Genomic DNA, 11,806 nt, shown 5'->3' with positions numbered 1-11,806 from the left:
ATTAGCTTGAAATTGCATGGTCTGGATTTCAAATTTTGGATTCCAGCACCATGAATTGACTAATAATGTATTGTTTTATAAGAATAAATGGCTGGTGGAAAGCTCGTTATGCTCCAGTTGAAGGATTATAATGAAACATCCTTTAAAAAAAAAGTAGGCGTAAAAAATGAAGGAAAACTGGCTACATAATTAGTCTAAAATCTACGAAAGAGAACCTCTTACGCCTCGTTTGGTACGTGGGAATGAAGCCAAGTGAGAATGGAATGGAAGAAGGAATGGAATGGAATGTATGTGAGAATGGAATGGTCATTCCCATTCTCTTGTTTGGGTGCGTTTGTAGAATGAAGGTAGAATGAAAATCTAATTCTCATTCCCATGTTTGGTATCACTAGTTCACAAGTGAGAATGAAATCTCATTTTCTAATAATGCCCTTATAACAACATAGATTTTTAATAAGATAAAAATAAATATTAATGATAATAACTAAAAAAATTTATTTATGCATATTTTATATTATTCTAGGTATGTGTTATACTAATGCGCATGTTATCGATCAGGTGTATGTTTTGTTTATATTTTTTAAACAATTCTCACTATTTCTTAGTCTTAAAAAATTAAATAAAAATAAATAAAAGATTATCGCATCTTTCATAGGTCCAAAAAAATATAAAGAATGATATCCACAATCCACGGTTCTAGATATATAAATTAACTCATTTGATAAAGTACCTAACATATTTTCTATAGTACCTTATAAATTAACTCATTTGTACAATACAGATTTTCTATCATCAAGCCTTATTATGTATGTACTGAAATTTATGTGATGAAATCAGAAAGTTAAAAGGAGGAGGAGGAGGAGGAGGGGTGTTATAGCCATTTTAGTGGTGAAAAACAACACCAATCAATGGACAAGTGTTGCATATTATGCATAATCAGGTCAACATCTCAAGATAATCAGAAGCCCAGTTCCGTCGACTCGACACGTCGACATCCTGCAAGGACGACTAGAAAGACGTCACATGTCGATGACCCGAAAGGCGTTACGTGACGTCCCCCGGCTGAGTCGACTACTTAAACACTCCACTCGACCAACTCATCGGCCGACATCTTGCGAGGGCGACTTGAAAGGCGGTACTTCTCGACCACCAGACGAATAGAAAGGTGACAAAACGCCTCAAGCCTCAAGCCCCTCCTATGCACTGATGACCAATCACCTCGTCATAAATGCCATTAAATGCGTTATGTGCATCATCATTCCTCTGCTTCTAATAGTATTTATGACACATCGGATCACGTCGGCACCGCGCACCCCACATCACTTCGCATTAAACCGAAGCGACTTCTTCTCCACTCCTCGGTCGATACTTGTAAAGTTGAAACTGACTTGGCCGCCAGCTCATGCCCGCCCAAAGTTACCATCCTACCCTCCTTCCACTACTATAAAATGTGATACTATTTTCCATTATAATGTAAGTTTTTCCACCATTTTCTGAACTTAAAAACTAATACATTTCCTTTTACTTCTCCACACAAGCCACCCACGGACTTGATCGTCGGAGGAACAACCAGGGAATCACACTCCGCCCTCTTACAATCTGTTACTTGTGCAGGAAAGTACAGCTTGCCCAAATACCAGACATTTGGAGAGTTAGAGGACCTCCATCAACACAATTAACCCTTTTCATTTGACTATATGATTCCATACATCAACAAGGGGTTGATGATTCCTATACTTAAGGGGGTCTTCTGATATTTTGAACTTTAAGGGTTTTTCCGATAATTGTTCAAATTAAGGGGGTTTTATGATGTTTAGATTTAAACCGGCTCTTTAGAGAAATATTCGGTATATAAATCAAAATCATATATGATTTTTCCAGATTTTGTAGGATTTGGTAAATTAGGTATATGATTTTGATATGATTTTTCTAATTTAGTTCTTGTTTAATTATCGTAGATCAAAAGTGTTAGCTTTAGATTTGGTAATATTTGGTATATGATTTTTCTAGAGTAATTCGTATCGACAAAGGAGGTAGAAATATGGAAACGTGGCAAGGTGGAGAGAGGATTTAGATATTTAACAGTTTTCTTTCCCGAACTGATTCAGATTTGTTCACTAATTAGTTAGAATATACCAAATATACATTTTTTTTTCTTGAATTTGAAATTCAAATAACTTCAAATTATGGCTACTCATTGTCACGTGTCAAAATCGTATTTATTTTAATTTCGAGGCACGGCAGAAAATATCAAGTGGTGAAAATTTTAGAGAACAAAAAAAACCCTACGTGGCATCACATTATGAGGTTGTGGTTATTAACTTTTCCTTTAGGGGGGTGTTAGTCAATTGGGACATTTTCATACAAAATGAGATAATTGTTAAAGTGGAATAATTTTTCGCTAGTGAGATATTTTAGTGGGATAAATAGGAACAATTTTGTGAAGCGGGATATTTTGATAAAATAACGTGGGATAAATTTTTATAATCATGAAATATATATTTATACATTTTGAAGATATAAATACTATTTATCTATTTTAAACTTATTATTATTGATTAATAATTGCTTACAAGAATATTTTTTACTATTAAATAACTTTTGGTTAGACTATAAGATATTGACAATTATTATTATTATGATGGTCTAATGATGATGATAATCATAATAGGAAAGAAGTAAAGAAAAAAAAAGAAATATAAAAATAAAAAATAACAAAATAAATATGAGTTCTAGTTTTTTACCACCTAGTTCCAAGCTAAAACTTAGAATAATTTGAGAGACTAGAACTCTCATTTTTATATAGAAAAATAAAAAATATGGGATAATTTTGTACCATTATCTCTCCACTTTTAATACTATCAGTAAGCAGCCATTTGGTTTGACAGAAGTACCGGAAGTAGAAAATAAATTAAAGAAGCAACTTCTAAATTTAAGAAGCAGGAAGCTATGAAAGTAGTATTTTTTTTATTTGTTTCACACATTTTTTAGGTAGTGGAAATAGTACTTCTTATTCTTCATTCTCTTTTTTTGTTTGGATAGCAATGAAAAGTTGTTAGGAATTAAATAATAAAGAAAATACTAATAAGAAAAATTATTTATTTCCTAATTCATATGCATTTCGCCTACTTCCAAACTGCTTTCTAGCCTTAAGGGGTAGAAAAATATTTTAGAAGTAAGGATGACACGTAGGCGCCATATCAACGTTTAAGGAAGTATTGAAAGTAGGTTTTTTAGAGAAAAAAATATTTTTTTAATTGGAAGTAGACTAAGTAGCATTTACTTTCTTTAATTTAGCTACTTCATAATTACTTTCGTGCAAACAAAATATATGAGCAGTGCTAACAAAGAGGAATGACTAGTTTAATCTAGGGGGTGTTTGGTTCAATTTCTAGAAATTATAGTAAATGTTTTCCACCTAAAATATGATTTCCTTGTATTTCTTAAAAAAATTATAGGAAAAGTTTTGAGGAATCAAAAAGTACCAATTTTCTTGTTTTTTGTACTTTGCTTGTTTGGTTCAAAACAAGAAAATAGCTCATAACTTTATAGAAAATAACAAGATTTAGTAGGTTTTTAATTAAATATGGTATGTGTCAGATTTCTGATGATTTCCTCTCATTTTGAGAGGAAATTGCTTTTTGTAAAATTTGGTAGGTTTTGATATTTTATAGAAAATATTTCTGTAAATTTTTTGTTGAACCAAACACAATTTACAGAAATCTCTGAAAACTTTTAATTACAAATTTGCCATTGTCAGATATTTTGAGAAAAGTTTTCTCAAAAAGTGCGCAACCAAACAGCCCCTAAAAGAAGAAAAAATTGAGAAAGGATAATTAAGAGCTTCGTACTAATTAGTAATTAATTTCCATCCTGGAATTAAAAAAAAGTGAGAATGTCGATGCAGTTGCATTCTACAAATCTTAAACTGGACCTGTTCTACACGTTTGAAACCTCAGCTGCTCATAGTTCTTGATATAAATAATCAAAGTCCTTGGAATATAAAAATATCAGTAACTTAAGTTTTCCCATTACTTTCGGCGCGTATTTTTGTCAAAAGAAAGACTTGAACTATATAACTATATACTGTCTTTAAGTCATCGTCTTTGTCATGTGATAGATTATCTGATCATAAACAAGGCTAAACACTGCCTCATCTATTCTGTTTATTTCTTAACTGGCTCACTTGCATGTGACCACTTGCAATTTCATAAGACAGATATATTGGTCAACAAAGGGATCCATAAATTTCATGAATATCTTTCCAGAGACATACAGTAAATCCATAGAAACACAAGATGGGTAGAGGTCTTCAATTTATTTATTTGCTCACCCTTCTACTACTCTTCATGATCTCTTTGAAAAGCGTTGATTCGAAATGTGTCCTGTTTAACTTTGGAGACTCAAATACTGACACTGGTGAACTCGCTGCTGGTCTTGGAGCCTACGTAAGCCCTCCGAATGGCCGTCTCTTCTTCAACTTGCCTGCTGGTCGCTTTTGCGATGGCCGCCTTTACAATGACTTCATTTGTAGGTAGAAATTACAAGAAATAAAGGGGCATTGCTGATAGACTCTCGTTGTGGCATTGATGTTTTTTGACTCTTTCACTCTGGGGAGGTCTACTTGACAAAAACAGGTTTCAAAGTCTCTGGGGTTAAGGAGTCAAAAAATTCACTTAGAAGGTCTATATGCAAAAATAAAACTAGAGGCTAGTGAGTTCAAAACAACAATATTACAGGCATGGAGACAGATTTCCTCTTGGTTATTCTTGTTTATTAAGTACTAACCTACTAATCTTTTTGTTTATACTTTTTAGGTGAAAGCTTAGAGGTCAATTTTCTGAGCCCATATCTGGAGTCATCAGGCTCAGATTTTACAGATGGTGTAAACTTTGCGTTAGCTGGAGCAGCCACTGAATTCAGAGACAGATTTCCTTTTCCGTTACCCACTCAAGTTAACCAATTCCTTCACTTCAAAAACCGTACAAGAGAACTGAGACCATTAGGTATCATATATAATGCATTTTGTTTACTTAAAATATAGCATTTTCTGTGAGTTTTTACCAATTTATGTAAGTTAACGAAAATAACGCTCTTCTTGTAATCATAGGTAAGGGATCCATGATCAGTGAGGAGGAGTTCCAAACTGCTGTGTATTCAATTGACATTGGCCAAAACGATATTGGCATCTCCTTTGCTGCAAACTTGAGCTATACACAAGTCATCAATAAAATACCATCCATTCTATCAAGGATTAGGGACTCGATGGAGGCAAGTTTTACTTATTAAGTATTCATTTTCATCTCGGAAATTGAATCCTAGCCACCAGAGCTTTACTTATGTTTGATGGAGCCAGATATGCGCAACAATATACTTTTGGGTTATTTAATGAAGATGTATTTACTTTACATTTCTGTTCTATACTTTAATGTCAAAAATAACCTTACATGTACTTTTTATTATTCCTATATAAATGCAGACTATATATGAAAGTGGTGGAAGAAAGTTTTGGATATATAACACCGGGCCATTAGGTTGTTTGCCTCAAACGCTCGTATTAAGAAAGAAAAATGACAGTGTGCTCGACTCATTTGGATGCTTGGAAGAATATAACAACGCCAGTAAAGTTTTCAATGTCGGGTTGAGTGATCTTTGCGATGAATTGAGATCCAATTTTACGAATGCGACAGTCGTTTATATTGATAAATATTCAATCAGATATGATCTCGTTGCTAATCATACCAAATATGGTGAGTTACATATATACACATTTTCAGCATACAACAACTTAGAATATTCATTAGCTTTCTTTTTTCAGGTTTTGAAGATCCGCTTATGGCCTGCTGTGGATATGGAGGGCCTCCATACAATTTCAAGGACGACCAGAGGTGTGGAGCGCAAGGGACTTCAGCTTGCTCGTTAGAATCTCGATATATAAGCTGGGATGGAATTCACAATAGTGAAGCTGCCAATGAGATTATTGCTGCTAAGATACTTTCTGCAAGTATTCTAAGCCTGAAATTAAGCTGAAGAGTCTTTGTAGTTCTCGATGTCAGGCGCCTAACCTTTTTGACCCAGCCAACATGAAAACAAAAGTGGGGCCCACAAAGGCGGGCCCCACAAGAAGAAAAATCAAATTCGGTGGCAGCCATTGTTGAGAATTTATAAAGGATGTGGGTCCCACAAATATTTTATTATTAGTGGCGGGTCCCACATATAATATTATATTTGTGCATAGTGTTTTCTCAAACACTATAAATAGGGCCCTAAACTCTTAAGGAAATCTCATCCCAGAAACAACTCCTCTTATAGAAGAGTAAGAGAAAACATAGAGAGAGTTTGTGAGAGTTCTTGGAGTGTATCTGATCAAGAGAGGGTGTTCTCTTGGATCTATTCTTTTGGGATATAAAAGAATTTGGCGTCGTCGTTGCACCGTGGAGTAGCTCCGAAGGAGTGAACCACGTATATCTGTGAGTACTCTGGTTGATCTTGTGCCTTTATTTTGTGTATTGCGTCTCCGTTAGAGGCGTTCTTATTGGGGTGTATCCTAACAACTGGTATCAGAGCCTGACTTAGAGTATATATATCTGCTTATCGTATGCTCTGTGGCTGCCACTAAAAGTGGATCCTCCACATCAGAAAATAAGTTAGATTAATATTTACTCTTTTAAGGCATTGGGTACTATTCACGTGTACGGCACTATTCACTTATACGGTACTATTCACGGATACGGTACTATTCACGAATACGGTACTATTCACGGATACAGTACTATTCACGAATACGGTCATGGGATCTACAGTTGAAGACAACAGGCTTCGAATTGAGAAGTTCGGCGGCCAAAATTTCAGGTATTGGAGGATGCAAATAGAAGACTATTTGTACCAGAAGGATCTCTTCCTACCCCTCCAAGGAGAGGCGGGGAAACCTGAGAAGATGGACGACGATAAGTGGAAGGTGCTCGATCGTAAAGCACTTGCCACCATCAGGCTCAACCTTCACCAGCATGTGACTTACAACGTCTCGCATGCGACCACCACCAAGGAGTTGATGGAGGCCTTGGAGGCGCTGTATGAGAAGCCGTCTGCTTCAAATAAGGTGTACCTGATGAAGAAGCTATTCAACCTCAAGATGCAGCAAGGAGCTCGCGTGGCGGACTTCTTGAACGAATTTCAGGCTGTGGTGCAACAGCTTGCTGCAGTAGATCTAAAGTTCGACAACGAGATCCAAGCTCTTCTGCTACTTTCTTGTCTACCAGATTCATGGGAGAATATGGTAATGGCGGTGAGCAACGCTAATGGCAATGACAAGATGAAGCTCGACACAGTGGTTGGGGCAATTCTGGATGAAGAATCTCGCCGCAAAGTCTCAGGAGCTGAGGCCTCTAGCAGTGGGAGTGCTCTGCATGTCGAGGCACGAGGGCGTGCACAGAAGAAGGGTAGGGGACGACGAGGCCAATCAAAATCCAGAGGGAAGTCTAAAGAGCCAAACCCGAATGGTTACGGTGAAGGGAAGTGCTTCAGATGCGGAAAGAAGGGCCACTTTGCACGGGACTGCAGAGTTACTGTTCAAGCATCAGCAGGGGATGATCGGGCTGACGGTGCAGCCAATCTCATGCACGAGACGGATTCGGATGCACTTCTCCTATCCCTAGAAGACAAAAGTGATGCGTGGGTCATCGACTCTGGCGCATCTTTTCATGCAACCTCACAACAAAAGCTGCTTTCATCGTTCGTGAAGAAGGACTTGGAGACAGTCTATCTTGGCGACGATCAACCTTGTAAGGTTTCCGGGAAGGGAAATTGTACCCTCAAGATGGAGGGCGGGACCACCTTGACGCTGAATGATGTTCGGCATGTACCAGATCTCAGGCGAAATCTTATATCAGTCGGGCAACTGACTGACTCCGGTTACAGAGTATCCTTCGAGCAGAGAAGCTGGAAGGTGTCCAAGGGTGCCCTGGTGGTGGCACACGGCAAACGCGAGGGGTCTCTCTACATCGCCAACGGGAAGATCGACCACTTGCTTGCCGCAGGACAAGCATCATCATCATCATCCGTCGACTGCATGACTTGGCATCGACGACTTGGCCACATGAGCGAGAAGGGGATGCAGATTATGGCCGCGGGAGAGAGGCTTCCGGGTCTGAACAAGATCGATCTGACTTTCTGTGAGGACTGCATCCTAGGCAAACAAAAGAAGGTGAGCTTCAACAAGACCGGACCGGCTCCAAAACTGCAGAAATTGGAGTTGGTGCACACCGACGTGTGGGGACCTGCGCAAGTCCCATCTGTTGGTAACTCTCTTTACTTTGTCACTTTTATTGATGATGCTACGAGAAAATTGTGGGTGTTCTTCTTGAAGCACAAGTCAGATGTATTCATCATCTTCAAGAAGTGGCTTGCCTGTGTGGAGAACGAAACAGGCAATAAGCTGAAGTGCCTAAAGTCTGATAATGGAGGCGAGTATTGCAGCCAGGAGTTCGAGAACTTCTGCTCGTCCCGTGGGATTCGGAGACTGAAGACCGTCCCAGGCACACCTCAGCACAACGGAGTGGCGGAGCGCATGAATCGCACTATCTTGGAGCGCGCCAGAAGTATGAGGATCCACTCCGGATTGCCCAAGAGCTTTTGGGCTGAAGCTGTCAATACTGCTGCATACTTGATCAACCGCGGGCCATCCGCGGCTCTCAATTATGGGATACCTGAAGAGGCTTGGACCGGAAAGAAGCTGAAGCTAGAGCACTTACGAGTATTTGGTTGTGACGCCTATGTCATGACCAATCCTGCAGACCGGTCAAAGCTTGATCCAAAGTCAAAGAAGCTCTCTTTCATCGGCTATGGAGGAGATGAGTATGGGTACCGTTTCTGGGATCACGATGCGCGCAAGGTGGTGCGCAGTCGTGACGTCGTATTCCATGAGAATGCGGTGTACAAGACCAAAGAGGTGAGTGGGAGTCAGCTATCTCCCCCTCTTTTCCCAGATATTGCTGACAGTGAGGACAACGATGAGATACCAATCAGCATAGAAGACGGAGACCAAGAGAACATGCAGGATGCACAGCAGCAGGATCCAGCAGAGTTGCCGATCGCAATTCGCAAAGCTCCAAGAAATCCAAGGGTGCCAGAGAGGTACCTTTCCACAATGAATTACCTTCTCCTGACTGACAATGGTGAGCCAGAGAGCTATGAGGAGGTACAGCAGACCGGCAAAGCTCGCGGCGAGTGGGAGTCTGCCATGGAGGAAGAAATGAAGTCCTTGATGAAGAATGGGACTTGGGAGCTTGTAAAGCTTCCACGAGGGCGAAAGGCTCTTCACAATCGGTGGATTTATCGGGTCAAGGATGAAGCCGATGGACGGAGACGCTACAAGGCGAGGCTTGTAGTGAAGGGCTATGAACAGAAAGCAGGGATTGATTATTCTGACGTTTTCGCTCCCGTCGTCAAGTTGACCACGATCCGAACTATGCTGAGCATTGTAGCAGTTCAAGATCTCCACCTAGAACAGATGGATGTGAAGACGACATTCCTTCATGGAGATCTGGAGGAAGAAATCTATATGCATCAACCAGTGGGCTTCGAGGAACGAGGCAGGGAGGGCCTCGTATGTCGTCTGCACAAGAGCTTGTATGGCCTGAAGCAAGCTCCACGACAGTGGTACATGAAGTTCGAGAACTTTATGGAGGAGAACGGTTTTCTCAAATGTGACACAGACCACTGCTGCTTCATCAAGAGATATGACGAATCCTATGTAATACTCTTGATTTATGTTGATGACATGTTGATTGCAGGGCCCGACTTGGCCCGCATTGAGGAACTCAAGGGGCGTCTCTCCGAGTGCTTCGAGATGAAGGATCTGGGTCCAGCAAACCAGATTCTGGGGATGAGGATCATCAGAGACAGATCAGCACGGAGGCTGAGGTTGTCTCAGAAGGCCTACATTGAGAAGATTCTTGAAAAGTTTGGCATGGAGAAAGCTAAACCGGTGGGCTCGCCGTTTGCAAGTCATTTCAAGCTATCGAAGACCCAAGCACCAGAGACTGCTGAAGAGCACGAGTTCATGGCAAACATACCATATGCATCTGTCGTCGGGAGTTTGATGTATGCGATGGTGTGCACGAGGCCAGATATTGCACAAGGAGTAGGAGTTGTGAGCCGCTTTATGAGCAATCCAGGGAAACAACACTGGGGTGCGGTCAAGTGGCTTCTACGCTACTTGAGAAGCTCGTCCGACCGTTGTCTTGAGTATGGCGGGGCAGATTTGCAGCTAGAGGGCTTTTGTGATGCAGACTACGCAGGGGATATAGATTCAAGAAGGAGCACGAGCGGCTACATCTTCATCTTGGGTGGTGGAGCGATAAGTTGGAGATCCAAGTTACAGGATACTGTGGCTTTGTCGACAACCGAAGCCGAGTACGTGTCTGCAGCAGAGGCAGCAAAGGAGTTGCTATGGTTGAAGGCTTTTCTTCTCGAGCTTGGAGTAAGCTTTGAGAAATACTTCATCCACTGCGACAGTCAGAGTGCCATTCACTTGTCAGAGAACGACGCATTCCATGCTCGGACCAAACATGTTGACGTGAAGCACCATGCCATACGGAGATGGCAAAGCAGGAACGAGTTCAAGCTTGTGAAGATTGATACGAGGTATAATCCAGCTGATATGCTGACCAAGCCAGTTCCGCTCGAGAAGGTGAGGCTGTGTGCAGCCTCATATGGCCTCCGTTGAGAATGTTGAGGGCCGTGCAAGACGCCAAAGATACATGACATCCGGATGATGCAACCAAGAGTGGTGTGAAGATATGATCGACATTCAATCAAATCTTCAAGTGGGAGATTGTCAGGCGCCCAACCTTTTTGACCCAGCCAACATGAAAACAAAAGTGGGGCCCACAAAGGCGGGCCCCACAAGAAGAAAAATCAAATTCGGTGGCAGCCATTGTTGAGAATTTATAAAGGATGTGGGTCCCACAAATATTTTATTATTAGTGGCGGGTCCCACAGATAATATTATATTTGTGCATAGTGTTTTCTCAAACACTATAAATAGGGCCCTAAACTCTTAAGGAAATCTCATCCCAGAAACAACTCCTCTTATAGAAGAGTAAGAGAAAACATAGAGAGAGTTTGTGAGAGTTCTTGGAGTGTATCTGATCAAGAGAGGGTGTTCTCTTGGATCTATTCTTTTGGGATATAAAAGAATTTGGCGTCGTCGTTGCACCGTGGAGTAGCTCCGAAGGAGTGAACCACGTATATCTGTGAGTACTCTGGTTGATCTTGTGCCTTTATTTTGTGTATTGCGTCTCCGTTAGAGGCGTTCTTATTGGGGTGTATCCTAACACTCGACTCGATTGATGAACTCTGATTCGAGCAGCCCAGTAGAATAAAAGGCTCACTTTATGCATGTGAGTTCGCATATGCTTCCAATGGGAAGGATGAAAAATATTATTTGCAAGACTATTCTGCCTATATGTTTGGATTAGGAACTATCACAGAGTAATAAGCCTCAGTCCTTTAAAATAAAATGGTGAATGTTTTTGGTTCAAAATTATGAAGGGGATTAGGTCGGACTTTTAGTGCTCTAAAATGAAATAATCTAAAGTTTTCAAACTAAATGCATCGGAGGGGTGTTATCATGATCTACGGACTATTTCTTATTTGGGATTAGAGGTGCAAAGACCCTCTTGACGTTTAACACACACTCTCGAAATGAGGAGCCGAGCTCGTCTGGTCAAGCTCTTCACGGACACAAAAGATGGCACATAATTTCTTCTTTATTTTTCTACATTATATTCATTACATACGGCTC

At 40.4% G+C, this 11,806-nt stretch overlaps 1 protein-coding gene across 1 annotated transcript; it reads left to right on the top strand.

Moving 5' to 3' along the window:
* Positions 4,299-6,030, top strand: LOC109846941 (GDSL esterase/lipase LIP-4-like). Its single transcript, XM_020416180.1, has 5 exons — positions 4,299-4,530; positions 4,818-5,006; positions 5,111-5,271; positions 5,480-5,750; positions 5,819-6,030. Exons 1-5 carry the CDS (start codon positions 4,299-4,301, stop codon positions 6,028-6,030), a joined length of 1,065 nt encoding a protein of 354 aa, XP_020271769.1.

This window comes from Asparagus officinalis, chromosome 7 (genome assembly GCF_001876935.1).
Source record: "Asparagus officinalis chromosome 7, Aspof.V1, whole genome shotgun sequence".
Lineage (NCBI taxonomy): Eukaryota > Viridiplantae > Streptophyta > Magnoliopsida > Asparagales > Asparagaceae > Asparagus > Asparagus officinalis.
Note: the sequence above shows the minus strand (reverse complement) of the source record. Positions and strands in the feature narration are given on the sequence as shown.

What these genes read in the sequence shown, in the direction of transcription:
- LOC109846941 (XM_020416180.1), top strand. Translation starts at nt 4,299, where the DNA reads ATGGGTAGAGGTCTTCAATTTATTTATTTGCTCACCCTTCTACTACTC. An exon ending in AAGAGAACTGAGACCATTAG is followed by an intron (nt 5,007 to 5,110) that starts GTATCATATATA and finishes TTGTAATCATAG; the next exon opens with GTAAGGGATCCATGATCAGT. An exon ending in GGATTAGGGACTCGATGGAG is followed by an intron (nt 5,272 to 5,479) that starts GCAAGTTTTACT and finishes ATATAAATGCAG; the next exon opens with ACTATATATGAAAGTGGTGG.